General features: G+C 38.6%; 1 protein-coding gene across 5 annotated transcripts in view; it reads right to left on the bottom strand.

Moving 5' to 3' along the window:
- The window catches only part of RUNX1T1 (RUNX1 partner transcriptional co-repressor 1), a 142751-nt gene that overhangs the window by 32054 nt on the left and 89305 nt on the right, over nucleotides 1–21392 (bottom strand). For all 5 annotated transcript variants that reach the window (XM_040432750.1, XM_040432753.1, XM_040432754.1 and 2 more), the window contains exons 3-8: nucleotides 19993–20234; nucleotides 16018–16107; nucleotides 7587–7768; nucleotides 4032–4282; nucleotides 3355–3440; nucleotides 1643–1847 (exon numbers count right to left, since the gene is read on the bottom strand). In XM_040432750.1, coding sequence (XP_040288684.1) covers nucleotides 1643–1847; nucleotides 3355–3440; nucleotides 4032–4282; nucleotides 7587–7768; nucleotides 16018–16107; nucleotides 19993–20234 — 1056 coding nt within the window. The remainder of the gene's footprint in view (nucleotides 1–1642; nucleotides 1848–3354; nucleotides 3441–4031; nucleotides 4283–7586; nucleotides 7769–16017; nucleotides 16108–19992; nucleotides 20235–21392) is intronic.

Below are 21392 nucleotides of genomic sequence, written 5' to 3'. Positions count from 1 at the left end.
AGCTGTTCCGTTCCACAAAAAATGGAATGCACACGGACGTCATCCGTATTTTTTGCAGATCCGTTTTTTTGCGGACCGCAAAATACTGAAAAAGCCATACGGTCGTGTGCAAGAGGCCTGACTTTGACTCGCATTGAACAAAAAAAATCATATTCTGGGGGGGTATAATTCTGGGGGGTCAATAAAGCAGTTTTACTGATATTCTGGGCAAACAAATGCCTAAGGCCTCATGCATTTTGGGCCCATGTCCGTTTCGCATTTGTTACTGATAGCACGCGGACCCATTCATTTCTATGGGTCCGCAAAAAATGAGGACAGCACACGGATGTCATCCATGTGCTGTCCATATCTGTGTGGCCGTTTTGCCAATGACAGAACATGACCTATTTTTTGTCCATTTTGCAGAAAAGAATAGGCATTTCTACAAATGGGAGTGGGAAAATTGCGGAATTCATGCGGCCAATACCCGTATTTTGTGGATCCGTGGTTTGCAGACCACAAAATGGATATGGCCATGTGCATGGAGACTAAAGGACTCTCTTTTGGATTACGCCTGGCTAATCAAAGTCTACAGTCACGTTAGGTGTATATATAAGGAGAATTTCCCTGTGGCTTTGCCAGAGGTAGCGCCAAAGTGCTCTTATGTTTCAAAAGGATTAACCTAAATATTATCAACATAGCCTATTATACACTAGATCAGGCATGCTCAACCAGCGGCCCTCCAGCTGTTGCAAAACTACAAATCCCAGCATGCCCTAATAGCTGTAGGCTGTCAAGGCATGCTGGGAGTTGTAGTTTTGCAACAGTTGGAAAGCCGCTGGTTGAGCATGCCTGATCTAGTTGAAGAAAGTTGAGAATTCCTGCACAAACTGTACAGGCTAGACTTCAGACTGCTGTAAATGGCACCATGTATCCTGTTGGTGAACTTGGAGAAAAACTACAATAACTCAGAACTTCCAAGGTCGCTATGTCAATAGCTACTGATATCTCAAGCAACTCACTAACATTTCCTTGAAGAAGCTTCAAAGGAGCACTGCTGTCAATGTGACTACCAGGAGGATATTCAAAAGGGATGAATTTGAAATCTACTTATATCAAGACAGACTACTTCACCTCAGGATGCTAGACTGCAATCAAGACAAACACTTCTACCTCATCCATGGTATCCTTAGACATGTGTTTTAGAATATATTCCTACTCATGTACAGCTCTGATAGAACGTTGGTGCTTTATTAAATGAAGACAATAAGGATTTGATTTCCATTGACTTCTACATTTTGGATCTCAGACAACTACAGTTTCTGGCACCTGACAAGACAGATGCATTGAGTCAATCATGTTTTCTGAGTCAATATTAGGTTATGGGCCACAAGCTCATCCAACAGCTCCTTCCCATGCATGAAAGCATGGCAGGGGTTGCTCTTAACCCATTGACTAACCCAATCAAATGGGTTTCAATTCCATCATCGCTACATTACTAGCACTAAGGCAAAAGAAAAAAAAAGCATGTCATCACATAATAAATATGTAAAAACCTTCATCAAATGACATTGATTTTCACAGAAACAGCTAAGGAGAGAAAAGTCATTAAAGAACCTTAGGACCAAGGTCCAAGGACCCATCATTGTTTATGCTAATATACCTAAGGGGACGGGATCTGGATTCACAGGACTCTGTTGTCTGGAATGGCTGGTGCTGCTGCTACTGCTACCTTTTTTTAAATCCTCCGCATCACTGTACCGCCTGATCCAGTAATTAAGCTCTTCCCGGTCGGCTTCCTGACATCGCCGTAGCACAGTGAGGGATCTTCTTGTTTTTTCCACCATATCCATTATGCAGTTTAACAGCTGTTAGGACAAGTTCAGGAGAAAAAAAAAAAACTGTTTACTTGCCATAACCTTAAAAGAGCTACAACATATAGAAGGTAAATATTGCACATATATTTTTGCATGAGAACTGTATCTTAGGGTTAGCATTTTTTTATTTATTTTTATTCTTTTGCGATGGCATAAAAGAGCCATGGTTCAAAAAAGACATAAGATCTGTCTGTGAACATGTAACATTCATTAAGCCTAGCTTCCAAACACTTGGAAAGTACTTTCATCTGCCATCTGTGATGATGGTAGAGTTATTCGTTTTAAATATATTATGACTTGGTAATCTTGCATGCTTGAAATTTGCATAGGACTGATCCAAACTGCAATGGGAATGTATGCCATTATTTAGCTCTCGACAACAGTACGGGAAGACAATGTATGAGATATAAAGATGATATATTGTAAATGATCTAGGCAAGTGAAGCATGGCGGAGGGAAAAAAAATCAATTTAGGCAGCTACTTTATCCAAACAGGACAACGTTCTATAGAGAATGGAGGGCAATAATTCTATTTTACATGGGGCATCAAACGTTTCGTAAAATATGACGAAAAGATTTGCTTCCATAATTCATATTTTATTATTGGTGTTTATTTTTCTAGATCAATGTATATAAAAGTTCATAAGTCCAATATCCCCATGAAAAATAAATTACCCCCATGAAAAAAAAAAACACAATGGGGGAGATTTATCAAACTGGTATAAAGTAGAACTGGCTTAGTTGCCCATAGCAACCAATCAGATTCCACCTTTCATTTTTCATAGCTCCTTTGGAAAATAAAAGGTGGAATCTGATTGGTTGCTATGGGCAACCAAGCCAGTTCTACTTTACACCAGTTTTATAAATCTCGACCAATGTTCTTCATCTATTTCCCAAATGGTTTCATTCCCAGGAGTTCAGGTTCTAGATGATCCTTCTGCAGCAAGCCAAGGTCACCTTCAGGGCAGCATAGTGGATGGGGATCCACACTCGCCTGTCAGCTGCCTTCTGCATCCATACAGGACTCACACAATGCTTTACATGAATAGTTACCATTTTTTAACCAATAATATGTTACAGACACCAATTATTCCCCCTTAAGAACCTCCAAAATTATTGTATGTGTCTGCTTAAAGGTCATGTTTTTGCTTGTCTTTCTCTCTCAGGGGCCCACAAAACATTACAATCCTTATGCTTCATAATGATCACATGATCCCTCCCCAAACATCCTCCCTTTAGTTGCCCACCACATGTATATAATAGTTTACCAGAAGGAGAATGGGAATTTTTGGAGGGAGTCTATGAGGTCCTGAACATTTGACTATATGGGGCCCTGGTATTGTACATACCTGAGTAGAGCACATCTAATATTTGATATATGAGAACAACCCCATTAATACCTCAGAAAAGGGCAATATATTTCGGTTTACTACGTATGCTTTTACAACAATAACACCAGGATCTCCAGTGTCTTTTAGAAACATGACGAGGTTCTTACATGATCAAGGTGCTTCCATTCTTCTGCCCACTCTCTGTCTGTTAGTCTGTGGTCTATCATTTCTTCTTGACGTGCTCCGTGCAACCCTAGACAAAGCAGATGTAAAGTCTCATGTAGCACCAATTAACACCTTTCTGAAAAATGGATTAAGTGAAGTCTTTCAACAATAGTCCTAAAGAGTTGTTTTTTTTTGGTGGAGAGTTACTATGATGTCTCATCGGAACAAAACTTAGAAATCAATCACTAGAGAATTAAAAAACTCAGTAAAAATCATAAATACAATAAAAGAAGATACTGCTTGATAGAGACCATGACAACACAGAATGTCAGAATGTACCTTAGACCTAGCTGTCAAACGATTGGTGCCCACTAAGGTCTCCCCACTGATATCAATAAAATCTGATTGTAAGTGTAGGAGATACGCGTCTCTAGTTTGGCTGTCAGGTCTTCAGTGTTTAATTACCACTTTCAGAAAGCGGCTGCCTGTTACTTCAAGTGATTTTCTCCTACACTTAAATCAATAACAAATGTGATTTATTGACTTACATTTTGCATTTTTAATACTGCCATACAATGCATTGCAACAATGACCACAATGACAATTTAATCAGGTTAATATTCTCCAAAGAGCTATGCTAGCAATGGAGAAACACAAACAAAATCTCCAATTCTCTTACCCATAGGCCTGTTTCTGTCCCTGAGGTCCCTGTGGTTAGGGTGTCTGTACGAGTCCCTGTAGTGGTGGGCAATAGCCATGTCATCCAAACGATAATGTTGAGGTGGTGGTGGGGTAGGGTGAGGCAGACCATTGGGTTGATAGGATAAGCCATTATTTGGACTGTACCGCTGGCCGGGGCTTATAGTGCATGGCCGCTTGCTTGGATGCTCTGAGTGCAAAGGCTCTCTGTCAAAGCCATTTTCTTTGGTTCTGAAAAGAAAATATGTGTAATGTACTACAAATGTAATCTAAGTGTATTTTCTTGATCTTACGTAGGCTTGACATCATGGAGATGATGTACAACATGGGAAGGCACTCAATTTGTTCTCATCTACATACATAGTCAACCACAACCAACGTCTCCCAGGCGGTGGAGAAAAGTCATCATAAGAAAAGCAAAATCTTGTGATATAGAACCTTTTCTACGGGTTTAATAACCCCCAAGATTTGCTCTAGACTAAGCCGGAAAAAAGGAGTAAACAAAACCTGTGAGGTAGAACAAATTATTAGTCTTGCTGGGAATGAAGTCTAATAGTGAGATAAATACTATGAGTTCTTTGCAACCATGACATGTCATGGACAAATTACTCAGTTGTGTTTTCCACTCACGTGTCAGGACTTTTTTTTCACTCTTTCTGTGACTGATGGCTCCCAGTGTTATTATTGAAACAGATTGATCTTTTTAATGAGCCAGTTTAATAGACTCCAAAATCTCACCGTGACTGCTCATCCGTGTTAGACCATATGCACCAAGAAAACATTCAGTAAAACATAAAGCTTCACTGTCAGACCGCTAAAACCTTAATAAATCTAAATCTACATTTTTGCAAAAATAAAATAAAATGAAAAAAATGCACATAATGAAAAAGTGTATGAAAAACACCACCACAAAAGGGGTGTGAATGTAAATATGTTTTCAGTTACTTGCATGGTAGACATTGTTTTTTTCTACCTACTAAGCCTTCCAGATGGAAATAGTCCTGCTGGCAAGTGCAATGAGGTTAATGCTGTGTTACTGACTACAAAGATATGTAGCAATTCCAAAATTGTCATCTGTCTTCGGTAGAAGGCAAATAATAATATGGTGAAAAATGGATAATGCCAGTGTGGCCAAATTATATTTATATTTATATATATATATATATATATATATATATATATATATATATATCCTGCAGACCCCAAGACTTTAGAGAAATATGGCACGATGCTCACATAAATTATAGCTCTTAACATCTTTTCTATGTTTTTTTGTTTTTTTTTTGCTACTAAATTTTCTTTGAATTCCTATTAGCGTGGTGTTGGAGAAATTTGCATGTGATCAGTTTATGAAAAATAGCTCCCGGCGAAAATTTTTGACATGTCTAATTTCACGCTTGAAAAGAGTGAGTGTGCACAGATAACCCCATCAAAGGAGAGAAAACAACAGACACACAGTTATAAGCCGGCTCCATTTTAGTGCATTCTTCCAAGTCTTTGGTTGGAGAGATATTTTCATAAAAAAAATTGTTTTTCATAAATATATATCATATATTACATAAATCATCACTCAGCTCCATCCCACATGATGGCTCTGTTCACATTGTCCCTTTCCCTGTTCCATCAGGGTGCCAGTGTTTTTGACATTACGAGTAGTCTGCCGTGCTATTCTTGCTGTCAAAAATACCAGCACTCAAGACAAACATCTGACAGACCCCACGATGAGGAAATGGAATCCTTTCTTCGAAAACAGATCCGTCATGACTCTGTTAAAAAGAGACTGTGTGAATAGAGCCATGTGAATTGCTCAAGACTGTGAGTTTTTATTTTTCATATTGCACCACATGGTAAATCTCTTGGGGCTAGTTCAGCGGGTTTTTGGGAATATTAAACTTTTTTAACTTCAAATCAGAAGTCTTCCTCATGTCATTTGAAGTTATTATTTCTACACTTTGGATCGTAAAACCTCTAATTTTGGACTATAACTGATGTATTCATCTATTTAAGACACAAGCTGCCCAATGGGAAAATCCAAGTTATTGTACTTCTCTTGTGTGTATTTTAGTGAAACTCAGTCCTAGCCCCAAAACGGACAAACATCACCAGCAAGAAAAAATAAATAAAATCATGGTAGAAGAATAATCTGTTACATAAGACGACCATAGATGATTGAGGAGTAGCAAAGTTAGACATGTCATAGCTCTCACATTCTTGGAATGAAATCAGCAGAAAACTCAAATCAGCAAAAGCAAAATCTAGGACAAGTATAGAAAAAAAATGTAATTTATTTAAATCTTATTTTTTAAATATAAAAATATTGGATAGATTTCAAAAATCACTACAGGCAAAAAAAGAAAAGAAAAAGAAAAAACAATCCATATCCTGACATGTATTTATAATAGGGATTTGATATGCAATTTAGCTTCATTCCTTGATATAGGAATGAAGACTATAAAGCCTGGAACCACTCAGACCACATATACATTACACTTATATTTATGTTCTACTGGAAATAGGGAACAACATGAAAGTGACTAGACCTTGTAATTTACATGTCTTTTTTCCCTCTAACCATGTTTTATGTACGTTTTATTTTTAGTCCATATTTCCTGGACTCTCTTTTGGAAGCATTTTGGCCCATGCAAGTAAAAGAGCCAGATAAGACATTTTTTATTATAAGAAATAAAATAATGTATTTAGTCTGCAGGGAATAACTAGAGTCATGGAAGATGAGCTGTAGAATGCAACACATTTATGACTAATAGGAAAAGTCGCTTTCATTATAAAGGATGTGTTTGCTTTTTCCAGCACAAAAAAAAGTTAAAAACTTTACTTTTCTGACAAATTGAGCCTCAGTTATGACACACAGACTGCTGTGGAATCAGTGACCATTTTTCTGTTGCAAAATTAAACTTCAACACATTCTATAAGAGATTTGCTTACAGCAGTCCATGTACCCAAAGGGTTGACATAAATGCTATAGCACAGGATTTTAACAAGTGGAAACACAACTTATTTGTGTTCTGCTTGCCTGCAGCAACCACTAGGGGGAGCTTAGGAGAGTACTGCAGACTGTTCATAAACAAAACTCAATATTGAGGCACATTTACTGAAGCTGTATGCTAGTTTTGTACAAAAGTTTAAACTGTGCTAAAGTGATTATCCCATCTGGACATTTCTGGAATATCGATAAAATATGCTGTAAATGTCTCCCACCTTTGGATGGGATCTGAATGGAGAGAATGAGGCCTATGTATGACTTTCTCTATTCAGTTAGTAGCAGATCCCAGAGGTGGGACCCGCATCTTTTGGACATTTATGGCATATCCAATTTAAGCAAAAGCGCAATGAAACAATATCTGTGTTCCATGCTTTGCAGTCTGCACCTGATTCAGATATATACAAGGACAGGACTTCTTAGAAATATAATTTTACTGTATGTTTTAATAGAATCTATTCTACTTATAATTTACATGCAGCAGAGCTATACTAAAAGTTTGACATGTCAACATCAGCAGATCTTGGTTTTATTTACCTATCAGGGGTTCTCCTCTTCCCGTTTTCATTCACATCGAGAAGCAACTCGGAGGAGTCAACAGGTGAGGTTGTGCTGGCATCCAGTAGAAGTTGCTCATGCTGAGCTAGGTACTGGGCTGGGTTTTGCTTGGCCAGTCTTGCACAGTGCAGAAGTTCCCGTTGCAGCAGAGGCAGATTGGCCTATAAAAACACAAAAAAACATTAAGGGAACATCTTGTTATGACATCTGAAGCAGGAAAGTGTGTTATTTTATTTTCCATAAAGGGGAAGTAAACATTGGGAATGGCAGATAGTGTGTGCCGTCTTGAAGGTAAGATCTTTTGATGCCACAAACTTGTTGGGATCATGCATACTAGTTCTTATAGAAATGAATTATCCGTGCTGTCATTTATTTAATTTCAATTGAATCTGGCAAAAAGGAAACATATTTTTGCCTAGTTGGGTTTATCTCTTCCCCCAAAATATTACTTTCCTGGGGTAGTTAGATAATTTTTTGCCTCAACTTCACTTTAAAGAACACCTGTCATCAGGATCAACCCTATTGAACAAGACATACTGCCTGGTAGTATTGATCCTTCTTTCTGTAGCATTCCTGAGACAAAAGACTTTTATTCCTTTCAAATGAGGGCTTCAGTGCACCGAGATTCATGGCAAGCACTGGAAAGTTGTGAAACTGAGATGCACCTGTGAAGCCCTCATAGAGAATAAAAGTATTTTTTTGTTTGGGAATGCTGAAACTAATGCTGAGCGAATTGAAGCATCTGAAGTGGAATTCAATCCGAAGATTAGGAAAAATTCCATTTGCGGTGAAGCCGAATTTCCTTGCGTTTGGTGATAACAAATGATTTTTCCTAAAATGGCGGCTAGAGTTGTCTTAGGAAAAAAACTGGAAAAAAAATGCTAACCTCGTCCATTTGCTTGCGTCACGCTGGGGGTGCGCGGTGACGTCATCACGCTCAGCGCAGGTCCTTTGGCAGGTCTTTTTCAATCAAGAGAGGAGTGGACTGCCTCTGCGCGAGCAAGTGGATGAGGTGAATGACTTTTTTAACTCAGAAGGCCCTATTGCACTAGCATATTACCATTTTTACGGCCATTAGACAAGTGCACTTCTGTCTACGTTGCCATTAAAAAACGGTTCCATTGATTGACAGGCTGAATATGGTTTTAATATAGAAATTTGTGACAAATTAATTAGTAATGAATAGAATTTATTGTCAAACTTTGGCAAAGCTGCCAAATCCCAATATTTAAAAACTTTGCTCATCTCTAGCCAAAACCATATCTTTTTTTTTTATTAGCAAGATCAAGCCTATCAGGCAGTCTGCCTGGTTTACTAGTTGATGCTGCTGACAGGTGTGTTTTAAACAAGCTTCATGCACAGACCAAAAAACATAACTGAAAACTGTTTATGGAGCCAGCAAAAAAAACTGTTTACTTTAAATCTATTGCAATGTGCTGGCGACCCACTGCTTAATGGGTTACTGTGATGTCATTTTACATTATGCATCTCAAGAGTTATGTGTTGGGAGTAGGGAGTTAAATGGTCAGCTATTTCCTTAGCAACAATTGCCAAGTGTGGGCTTGTTCCAACTCTTCCTCTAGTAGTGAGGTGTCTTGGTGTGTGTAGGCTGAGACAATGAGCAGAAAAAAGCAGAGTGAGTCAAAACTCAAAGTATCAAGCATAGCTACCATATGTGTCATCCCCTGAGGGAAAGAACTGTTGATATGCCAGAAGGTTTAGTGGCCATACAAGGAAGATTGCTTAAAAATACAAGCCAGTGAAGGTAGCACATCTTTGTCTGTTTTGGACTTTACTGCATTGTGGTTGGGAGGATAAGCTTTAGGTTCCCCTACTATATTAAAATGACTGCACTCCATGGAAGGTACTGTGAGTATATAGATCTAAAAATACAGAGAAAGTGCACCCCCTAGGCCAGATTGGCAAGATTCTACAGTCTAAAAGTGAAATCCAGAGAGGACTAGTGTATGGCCTACTCTTCCCTACACACAGCCTTGGGAAAACTGCCTGTACATATGTATGATAATAACTGTAAGACTACTACCATGATACTATGTATTTGCTAATTGCTACCACTGCCTATAGTAAAGAACTGTTTTGGTTATCAAACTGGCTTCAACATTTTGTGCACCAACATATGCACCTCTACAGTATTGCATGGTATCCCTCAGTGAGAAACACCTTCCTTGTACCTACAAGACCCTATTTCCACCAAGGGCACCAACGCCCATCAGATAGGAGCTCCAAAAGCTGGCGAGTGCCCCCAATGAAAGCAAAGCTGCTTCTTTTCCATTACTGCATGGCCCAGGTAGCACCAGAGTGAGTAATGCTACCTTGAGTACTGCAGTCACTATCATTGCCACTATCACAACTTCTGTCTTCCACTATAATACCTTCTGGGGCTTTCTGCACTTTCAAAGGTCTATTTAATGGGGTACTCTAGGTTGGTCTACCCTAAGCCGGTCCACGTGCCCAAACGTTGGATTAAACAGTCATACAGAGAGTGATGCATTGCGATATGAAATGTAGTTAACACCCAGACAGAAATGAAATGATAATGTTTGTCCAAGACTTTGGCATCCAGGTGTGTTAACTTAGACAGGATTTGCAGCTGGAGATATTTGTATTGTACAGCTATGGAAATAGATTTATTTTATGCAAGCTCACAGACCAAATTCCAGGATGATAATTAGGAAAAATGAATAGCCATGTTGTTTGCAGATGACTTTTGGCAATGCCAGCTGGCTTTAAGCCATGACCAACATCAGTACATTGTCTACAGAGTGTTTATATGCAAAATCCAGAAGCAAATACCGTATAGATCTTATAATACTAATGTAGGACAATCTAAACATAAAAAGAACCTAAAGTTATAAAGTGCTTAGAATCTGTCTACAATAGTTATAAAAATCCACCTTTACCATTTCAAAGGGATGTTTAAATCTCTTTATAGAGTGTACAGGAATATGGTGCCTGAGCACTGCAGGCAGTGTCAGGGTCAGTCACAGCCACATAAGTCCTCGTATAATATGAATACTAGATCTAAAGTTAATATCTAATGTGAAAAAAGCATGGATCATCTCAATGAGGAAGCAAATAATGATTAAAGCAACCCTCTGGTTCACGGAAAAATTCACATTAACTAGGGAATGAACCAAATACTTACATAGCTCCCTCATTTTCATTTTTTCAGCTGCCGATCCTCTGATTCTTGTGAAGCTCTTCTGCCATCCAAGATGGCCGCTCCACTTTTCAGACTACTCGATACATATTGTTCATTTGATAGCCCAAGACACTTCCTGCTGCATTCAGATTGGCCCGCAGTGCTCATGTGAGCAGTGCTGGCCAATCCAAGAGCAGGGCTGGACAAGCAGGAAGTGTCTTACACTATTGATGCACAGTGTTCATCAAGTAGTCTGAGAATCAGTGTGGCCATCTTGGTGACAAACAAAATGCAATATAATCTGAAAGCACCATGTTATAGAGCTGGAGAAGCTGTGATGATTAAAATAAACCAGTAATTTATACATTTATATCTTTGCTTTTTCTACCTTCTGTGAGCAGCATGGGTACAGAAGGAAGGAGTTACCAATGATTGATAGCATTGTGCATATGTGTGCATACAGAGTAGTCACTGGCAACTCCTCCCTTCTGTACCAATGCTGTTCCCAGGAAGTGGAAAAAGCAAAGATATGTATAAATTACAAATTTTACTAAATCTTTTCCCACAATACTATATCCATCTTCTCAGCTTCTCCTGCTCTGTACCATGGTGCTTTCAGATTGCATTGCATTTTGTGGTGACAGGTCCTCTTTAAGCCTTTTTAAAACACACTCATACCATGTTTAGTCATCTTATAGAATAGATTTTTAATAGGCTGTAGGAAGATAGATGGCCCCACACAATGCCCTGCAGGCATCACTGGCACATAAAGTGTAATTCAAGTGTAAAAACCATTACCGCGGCCTACAGCGTAAAACAACAGCACTGACACAAAATAAACAGCTCGGTCCAAAAAAAAAATCCTAATCCCTTCTCATTCCTTCAAAAAAGTCAGCGATTCATAGATTTACAGCTAATGAACACCAGAAATGCTGCCTCTGACAAATTCAAAAGTAACGATGACACGGTTAAAGTGTTTTTTTTGTTTTTCCCCCCTTTTTTTTTATTCAGCAATTCTATAAACATGTTCTTTCAATTTGAAAAAAAATAAAAAATGGTAATACAAAGCAATTTTGTTTGTTCTAGTTCTGGTGCCAGATTAGGTAATTAGGATGGTGTCTAATATCCTTCCAGTAAATGTTTCTCCATAAACGCAGAATGGAATCGTGGGTCTGCGGGTTGCATTAGCTTAATGAAAACAAGATTTTAATGCATATTGTTACAGCTGCGTTTGAATGCACTTATTAAGGCCCCGTGTTCCCACAACCATATGGTTTTTGTCATTAATGTCTCCTTTGAGGAAAAGCACTAAAATTAGAAAAAAAGTTGCATCTTTGATTCCAGTGATCCAAAGTAAATGATATGGCGACCATATGGCGCACAGCTATGATAGAAGAATGTGGAAGCGTCCTTGGAAGCTTGCTTTAAAAAAATATATATAATTTTTGTGGCAGCCAATTTGACCCTGAAGAGAAGCATATTTTTTATTTTTTACAAAGCAAAGAATTCAACGGTATTCACAGAGGAGATGATGTTAACATGATAAAATTCATAAAGAAAGCATCCTTTTATGAAGCGAACATACCCGGCACTTCTATAAACAGCTTTGCTTATTAGTTTAAGTACGCTGCTTCAAGGGATATGGGTCGAGTGCTATACACTTCTTTAACTGCCACCTACCAGTCCACACATAATCAGTCCTGCTTACTCATTGACAACTCAAATAAATTAGGCCTTAGGTTTATCTGCATTTGGCACACAGTGTTAACAAGGTGATTATGTTAATTAGCTGAATGGACTACTGTTGGAAGATGGCCAAGAATCAGCGCTGTTGCCAATGTTTGAACCAAATTGACGGTGCTAAGAATAGTAACCCTATCATAAGCATTCATGGTTGCCTTCAACAGCCCCATAGCTCAGTTTTCTTACACTCTAACCAGTGGAACATATAGAAGAGGACTCCAATGACCCACCTTGTGTGGCTACAGTATGGAGAAGAGCTTTGATGACTAATGTAGGTACTGGGGGCCCTGCAGATAAGCCAACTTTTGATTTATCTTAAAGATTGCAAACCATAATACGGACTTCAGGTCTTGGTGAAGTTAAATATTAAAAAATTAAGTCTGCCTCCACCCAGGTGTGACTCCATTTCACATCTAATATAGTAACCCTTATGTCACACAGAAGAGTGAGGTATAGGAAGCTGGTCTGCATACTTAAGAACTAGTGTACAATTGTGGTTTCCCTTCCCCATCGAACTAATTAGGGGCCCTGAAGGGTCAAAAATTTTATCTCAGTTTAATAATGGTTTGTAGAGTGAAACTAAATCGCACCTCCTCATTCCTATACTATTGACTACTGTATGTAATAGGCAGCATTTCTTATGATAAAACATGGCTATACAGCGGTTATATCAATCATTTGCTGTGCACTATTAAGACGCGTATCACAGCTCCATGGACGCGTATCACAGCTCCATGACCCCTTGTGAGCATGACATTGATAAAATGAGTGGAATAGTGCAGTGAGATTTGAACATTAAAGCACTTAGTAATGTTTTGGTGTTCATTCAGTATAGATAATATTGGTAGAAGTTAGGACTGCTGTCTTGTACCACTGGAGTACCAGATTTGGATCTGACCAAGACCTGACCAACATCTGCTTGGAGACCGTATGTTCACTCTAGAGCTGAGCAAACTTCTTGAAATTTATTTTATCTCCAATCTGCCAATTTTTTCAAAAAAGTTCATTTGGGTCTGAATAGATTCTACCCAAATCAAATATGGGCCAATTGCCATAAAATTTGGTATATAACACTCTTAAATCTCCCAGGACTCATAAAAGAGGAGAAAGAGAGACCCACACATAATACTCCACTGAAAAAGTGACATGCAAGCCAGTTATTTTTCCAAAAGGAATAAAGTACTGAATGTTCCCATAGTATACCTCAGTAAAGGAAACATGCAAAATAAAAATAAAACTGAGCATCTCAAGATTAAATTGCTCTTGTTGTCTGTGGTGGTCTTGATGGTGCTCTTTCCACTGTAGTCCATCCAACACTGCTTTGTGTTTCTGAGAAAAATATATGCAAATTAGCATACCTTACTTCTGCTGGCATCAGATATGCTTAGTGTTCTTTTCTTTTTTGAAGGAAAGCTAATTTGAATATGTTTCCCAGAAACCCAAAGATATTCAAATTAGCTTTCCTTCCAAAAAAAGTAAAGAACACTAAGCCTCCCTGATGCCAGCAGATATGTAAGTAAGATACGCTAATTTTGATATATATTTCCCAGAAACACAGAACATCATTGGCTGGACTACAATACTCATACATTACAATAATCATACAATGCATACTAGGTGGTCTCCGTAATAAGAAAGGGCACCCCAAGACCATCACAAAGGCCATTCAGCAATTATGTTAATGAGAAAAAGAAAATCATTTAGAAAAATTAGGTACAAATGGAGATAGTCAGCTACAGGTCTGACATACTAAAAATTGCATCTTGAACATTTACGTTCATAGCAACATTAGATATTTTATTGAATTACATTAGAAGTTTTAGACTTACAAGTCTATCAGTTTGATCATAGACACTGATGAGAGGCACGTTGTGCTTCCTGAACTTGCACTGGTAAAATGTCCATCATGAGAAACACATTGGTTTTATAACATACCATTATATATTTCTGAAGGGGGAACCATACCATTAGCGACAAGATCACACCGCACTCATCTTAAAGTACTCGACAGCACATGTTTACTGCAACATTTCTGAGCATACATCTCTATCATTTTCTGCAATTACTCAGCCTTGACACAGCTAGGTTCTGTGTAAGTTTTTTTAGTGTGAGTTAAGAACATAATGTGCTATACATATGTATTGATGCTATTTTGTGGGCAGATAATCTACGCACAACACCTAACAACACAGCTATGTTAAAGAGATTGTTTTCCCTCCGCAGGTCATGACTTACAAGAATGATGAAAACATGCTTTTTACATAACCACTAACTAATGTGATAATCACTAGAGATAGTGGATGCTCATTATGAAAAGACGATATTGTCTGCATCACACAGAAACACTACAACCCGTAGCATAATAGAAAATGCGTTGGTGTATTGTAAAATATGGCTACAGCCCATTAATATGATTCAACAATTCATTTGTATGCCGTATCACGGGCATAACATCTTCTGCAGAGTGAGTGCTAGGCTAGGTCAACATCTGCATTCGGTAAATTCTGTAGTCCGTTCCAGCAGAGAAGCAAACTACCTCAATGACCTATGTGGCATAGCTAGACACTGCCGACGTCTGCCGGATTTTCATTAACTATAATGGAATATGTTGGGTCTTCTCTTGGACACCCGACCAATGCCATTATAGTCAATAGGGATTTGGTGGGCCACGACAGTATCTGGCTACACCAGATATAATTACAGTAGACTGCTCTTCTGCCACACAGACTACCAGATTTACCAAATGCAAATGTGAACCTTGCCTTACATACATAGTTATGTAATTGATGATCAAGTCCAAGCTATAATCCTACTGTGTTGATCCAGAAGAAGGGCAAAAAAAAACTAATATTAGAGTGTTACTGGCTTCTCATTGGTGCCCCCTAGGACTTGGAAAGCATGTTCCCTACCAGCTGTGCCTTCCTCTCTACCTATGGCAAAAATTCAGTTCAGAAGAACTATTAGCCTTTGAGATCTAGTGGCTTTTTGTTGCACCCAGAGAACACATGCCCACCAGCCCATGTATTTACAAATGGTTACAAATCTTTAGACTTAAATACTTTGTGCAGTCTGTGTATTAGTGAACTAGCAATAGCTGTAAAATTAGAACAATATGCTCTCAAAGTGGTTCCAAAATTGGAAAAAATTGGGTAAATTTTGGTAAATGTGGGTAAATTTTTTTGTCAACAAAATTAGAGCTAGAAGACATTAAATATTGCTACATTTTCTAAGCCAGCATCAGCGCCATTGACTGAAATGCAGAGAACTAAACCATCCTAAATGATCCACTCATGGCACTTTCACGCCCCATAACTAGAAATAACATAAAGAGAGAGCTACAGGGCAAAGAGTCACCTAGATAAGTGTGTCCATCACAGCTCGGTCCTTACAGCTCTGATTTATTTTCCATTTTCTCTCTTTAAAAGCAAAACAGTAAAACACACATTTGTGACCTAGCAACAATAAGGTTTGAAATCATTTCCAGACCGATGAACTGTACAATACCTTTAAAAATGGGATGACAAAGGGTCGCAGTGGAAAGTTAGTCGCTTCTTGCAGTTTGGAATGAAATTCTTCAATTGTCAGTGTAGAATTCTGTTGGATATGGCAAAAGAAAAAGAATACAAGGCTTAGCATATTACTCAACAGTAGGAATAGGTTTTCAGCAGAAAATTAGAAAGGACAAGGGGAATAGTTGATTTTCCTTGGAATACATTTTATCCTAAACATATACATAGACATGTGTGTGTATTTACATGGGAAATAGTGGTAAAACATACATCATATAAAAGCTGAATCAGTAATCACTGAACAAATTACTTTAAAGGGTTATTCCGGTTTCGTGATATTAATGACCTATCCTCTTGATAAGTCATTAATATCAGATCGATGGGGTCTGTCTCCCCACCATCAGCTGTTTAAATGGGTTGCGGAGCTTGTGTGAGCGCTCCTTCCTCTTTAATGTTTACCTGCATGTCATCTACATTGTGACGGCAGTGCAGCTTCCTCTCTCATTCAAAGCAAATGATATGAAAATCTGTAATTTCCTGCACCACTGCTACCCCTGAAGAAGCTGCTGGACGGCAATACACGTGGGGTGTCTCCTATCCCCACAGGACATAACTTTATTGTTTTTTTGGAAAGTCCAGCACTTTCATTTAATTTTCACATTATCTTTATGTTATTTATATAATGATTTTTTCAGAGGATTTTTGGTCTCCTTATATTGCCCTATTCAGGGCTTGTGCTGTTCATTGTGGGCTATTGGTGCATCCTGTTGTGGAAACTTTTTAACTATTTTTAATGTTTGCCTGCCCATTTTCTCTTTGTGATTAGATATATATACACACAGGGTGAGTCAAAAGTAGCATGCCACCCTTTTATTTCAGAAACAAAAGGGAAATGAAACTTCTGAATACCCCAGCAAGTAATGGATGAGGAGGCCTATCGTTTAGCCTAAGTCCGGAACATGGCCTTCATCTTGAAAGCTGCCATATTGAATCAAGGGCAAATTTTTCCAATGGGAAGAGGGTCATGTAGCATATCAGAAGACCAGAATTTTCTCAGAAATCAACTGCCTAAATCAGATTTGCAATATCTCTTGTGGTTCAAAAGTTATCAACATAGAAAGTTCAAAACTTCAAAGTTCAAAGTGCTGTGTTCAGCACCAGGGACAACACATTGGAAGTGTCAAATAGCTGTGAATCACAGGGAACATTGCCAGTTGTTGGAAATCTCAGTGTTGATAACTTTGGTGTGCTTTTAGTATCGGTGTACTCTTTTTGTGTGGATACTACTGTTCTACAATTATTTTGGTGGTGCCCACCTCTTTTGTATGTTCACAGCATGCATGTAAACATTACAGAGCAAGAGTGCAGTGGCCCCTTCAAACAGCTCAACACAGAGTCAGATCCCCACCAATCTGATGACCTATCCACAGTTTTTTTGCTATCTATATACATTTATTATTTTTCTTGTGTAGATTAGCCCAGGTGTTCCTTTAGGGTCCCTCACTACATAGGCATCCATCCCTACAGGGTTAACCAGGGACAATAGGAGGCACGAGAAACGGGATCGCCCCTATCGGGGCGGCTATTCCGTATTTAGGTAGGGCTACTACGTTAGGGCCAGAATTAGGGTCATTACTCCCCAAATAGGTTTCACTAACATCTACTAATCTAACAGCAAATATCCTGCTACTTAATACCATTCTGACCCTAGTTTTTCAATTTATTTTTCCTTTTTTCTTTTCTTTTTTCATTTTATTATCGATTATCTATAAATTAGAGGGATCTATTGACTATTTTATATATAAATATTAAAAGTTATATTTTAGAATGATGGTATTGCTGTGAGACCTATCCTGAGGACCAACAAAGGATCGGCAGAATGTAGATATGTATTGACTAAAACGTATTTACTGAAGAGGACATGTGAGGAGTGGTGACTGATAAGTCATTCTGATACCGCAGAACTTGTCTATTGTTCACCATACTGGATATATTGGGTTACAAACTGGTAGCTGAGCACTGACCTCAGAGGCCATGACTACAGAAAGGTAGCTTGCTTACACAGGCAAGGGATAGGTCTATAGAGATCTGTATACATATAGAAAAGAAAGAGTGTCTTGCGCTTGGCTATTTGCTCTGGTTACTCCCACAGCCCCCCCATTACACTGATTTGTCCAGTTATATAGTGATGGATCTGTACACCCCCACACAGTATGTACAGTGACTTAAAAAACCAAGTTTAATCTGAGAGCCCAGCTCTGAGCCCATTTCTAATTAAGACTTTGATGAAAACCACTTTTTGTCCAATCAGTACTATAGTTAGAAATCAACACATCGTCGTACCTCGGGAATAAAAATTAATTTGCAGCTTGATATATCTTTCCTTTTTAATTCATATAAAGGACAGAGCTCTTAACAAACATCACTGCTCTGGTAAGAGAAAGCAATAATAAATCAAAGCTCGAGAAACAGTTGTGTAATTATAGTTATATTATTAGATTTTGCCTGCTCCTGTTTTTCCCCCGCATAAATTAGGTAGAAGATCTGGGGAGTAGAGCACATAAATCTGTCTCCTCATCGTTCCAATATTCCACAATGATCCTGTTATATGACATATACGTAAATTTCCTTCCTCATCAACACTGAAAGCCAATTAATTTTTGTCATCATCATTAAATGGAACCCGTCTTAGGTTTTCATACCGTAAACCACCAGCACATCATCATACTGCCAGGGTTTAGGGCACTAGACTTGACTGTCAAACTCTGTTACGGTATTATGAATAAAGCTGTTTATATACAGCACATGTTTTATGTAAATTACCGAAAAAGAGTCACAAAAGGAGTCTGGAGGCATCCCTACAACTAGAGATGAGTGAACGTATTAAACTTCAATTTGGGTATGAATCAATTCTACCAGAAAGTGCTATAAATTCCTGTAAAATCTCTCTCTCTCTTGAAATGGTTTCCTGAATCTAACAAATCTGATTTTTTTCAAAAAGTTGTGTCGAATTTTGATCCTTAAGAATGAGTTCACTCGTGTCTACCCAGCATCATATAGACTTACTGGTGGTATAAGGTGCAAAAATCCAGCAACATGTTCCCTTTAAATGATTGTGCTTTTGTCTTCTCTTTTTTTATTCATTTTTCTCTAGAAGTAGGAAAGGGTCTTTTGCATTGTGACTCTGTGAGACTCATGCTGTGAGAGGGGAGGAGGGAGTCTCTTCCACAGTGTCTGTGTGAGACTCATACTGAGAGGAGAGCATTAGACGAGCAGGCATTTTGCTGGCTAAGGGTCCATTCACACCACCGCAAATTACGGATCCGAAAAGATACGGGTAGCGGCTGTGTGCGTTCGGAGCGCACATGGCCAGCCCTATGATAGAAATGCTTATTCTTGTCCGTGATTGTGGACAAGAATAGGACATGCTCTATCTTTTTTTTTGCGTAACTGTGGAACAAAACTACAGATGCGGACAGCGCATCTTTTGCAGCCCCAATTGAAATAAACGGGTCCGCACCCATTCTGAAAAATTGCGGAACAGATGGGGACCCAGAAATACGGTTGTGTGAATATACCCTTAGAGGGAGACACACTAGGAAGAGGCAACACACTGAGAAGTTGTGGAGAAAGAAAACATGCACTTTTAAAGGTGGAAGAGGCAACAGAAAAAGATCAAAATATGCAGATTGCACTACATATACTATACGTAGATAGCCGCCTAATGGTAGGTAAACATTATTCAAGCTACAATTAAACTTCCCCTAGTGCATGAAGAAAACACTATTTTCTATTACTACTGTATAGGAGACGAGTAATTATAACTTCTCAGAGCACATTTCTTTTGTACAGTGATAGTTGTCACTTTTCCAACCCATTTGTCATTCCAACCCATTTGTCATCTAATTACTGCTAAGTACTGCACTGCAATGATACTGTACAATCTGAACCACTTCATGGCTCTTCTTACCACTAATCCAAGCACAAGGGTGCGCACTCTTTCCCCGATTTCTGGTGAAATATCATTGCCAAACTGCTGTAACGTGGTGAGGAATCTCTTCAGTTTACTGAGCTGCCGTGCACCACATGCTGGAGGCAACTGTTGATTTGCCAGCGAGGATGAAGAAGAGGATGAGGGTCCATTACTAAAGCCATTAGGAGGGGACGGAGCTCCATTCAGTGCTGTTGGTGAATGACTTGTGCCATTGGTTACTGATGAGAAGAAAAAATAAGGCTGTCATCTCTATATAAGAACCTTTAAAACGTCACATATCAATCTGTAGCACTGCCCCATGGTGTGCTTTACTGTATATGGTCAAAATGAACCTCTTATTATAGTATTATATATGTCTCCACCCCACCACCGACAGAAGGGCCTGATACCCTTTCATTAACCTTGGATCAACTCTCCACAAACTTAATATAGTTTCTCAGTAAAGGGTAGTCCTCTACAGCTTTTCTTCACACAATAACAAATATGGAACCAACCAGGGCTCTACAAAGGACTAAATACATCCATGCCATCGAATAAGGGTTCTATAAGATGGTCCCATGTGGGGCTACAGAAAGCACTGTTTAGCAGTAAAGTAAACTCTAATTTGTATACATTGCCTGAGACTAGGTATTGAACATGCAAGGGCGGGTTCGCATTTGTGTTATGGAATTCTGTCGACAGGACTATTTTTTACGTCATGTATTCTCTTAAAGGCTTCCATTTGCATTCTGTCCTAAAATTCCGTAATATTCCGTCATAACGAAACCTATAATGGAATTCCATAACACGAATACGAACCAACCCATGTATGTTCCATTTTCGGTGACATTTTCCATGTACAGTAAACATATACATGCTGTGGACTATTGTGTGCATTTTTCCTCTATGTATATGTGTATTCTAGTTGGTCAACAAGTCTACCGAAATGTTAGTTGTATTGTAATAACTCCAGAAGGAACCCAATTTCTAGACAATTCTGACAATGTTTCGCATTGTATTTTTTTCCCTTGGAGAATAGTAAAATGCCTTATCCTACAACGTGTCACCTTCCAATTCATGAGGTTTGATTGGCCACTTCAGTGGCATTAAAGCAGCAGGAAATACACTTTTGAATGTCCCATTCAGGTGTCATTTTAAGGAGCCTATTTTTAAAGAGTGAACCATTTGCACAGTTTATCCTGAACATAGCAATCATGTTTATACGGAGAACTTACTTTAGCCTTGTCACCGGGATAATAAAAATGCATAGCTCTAATACTTGGTCTTATGGGGAAAGTTTTATGTTATATTTGACTTTCACAATGAAATGAAATGGCCTTATTTTAAAAATGTTGCAGGAAAATAGTAAATTTCAAGATGGAGTCAACAATGGGTCA

The sequence above is a fragment of the Bufo bufo genome, chromosome 5, assembly GCF_905171765.1.
Source record: "Bufo bufo chromosome 5, aBufBuf1.1, whole genome shotgun sequence".
Classification (NCBI taxonomy): Eukaryota; Metazoa; Chordata; class Amphibia; order Anura; family Bufonidae; genus Bufo; species Bufo bufo.
The sequence above is the reverse complement of the archived record's forward strand: the minus strand, read 5'-3'. Positions and strand labels throughout refer to the sequence as shown.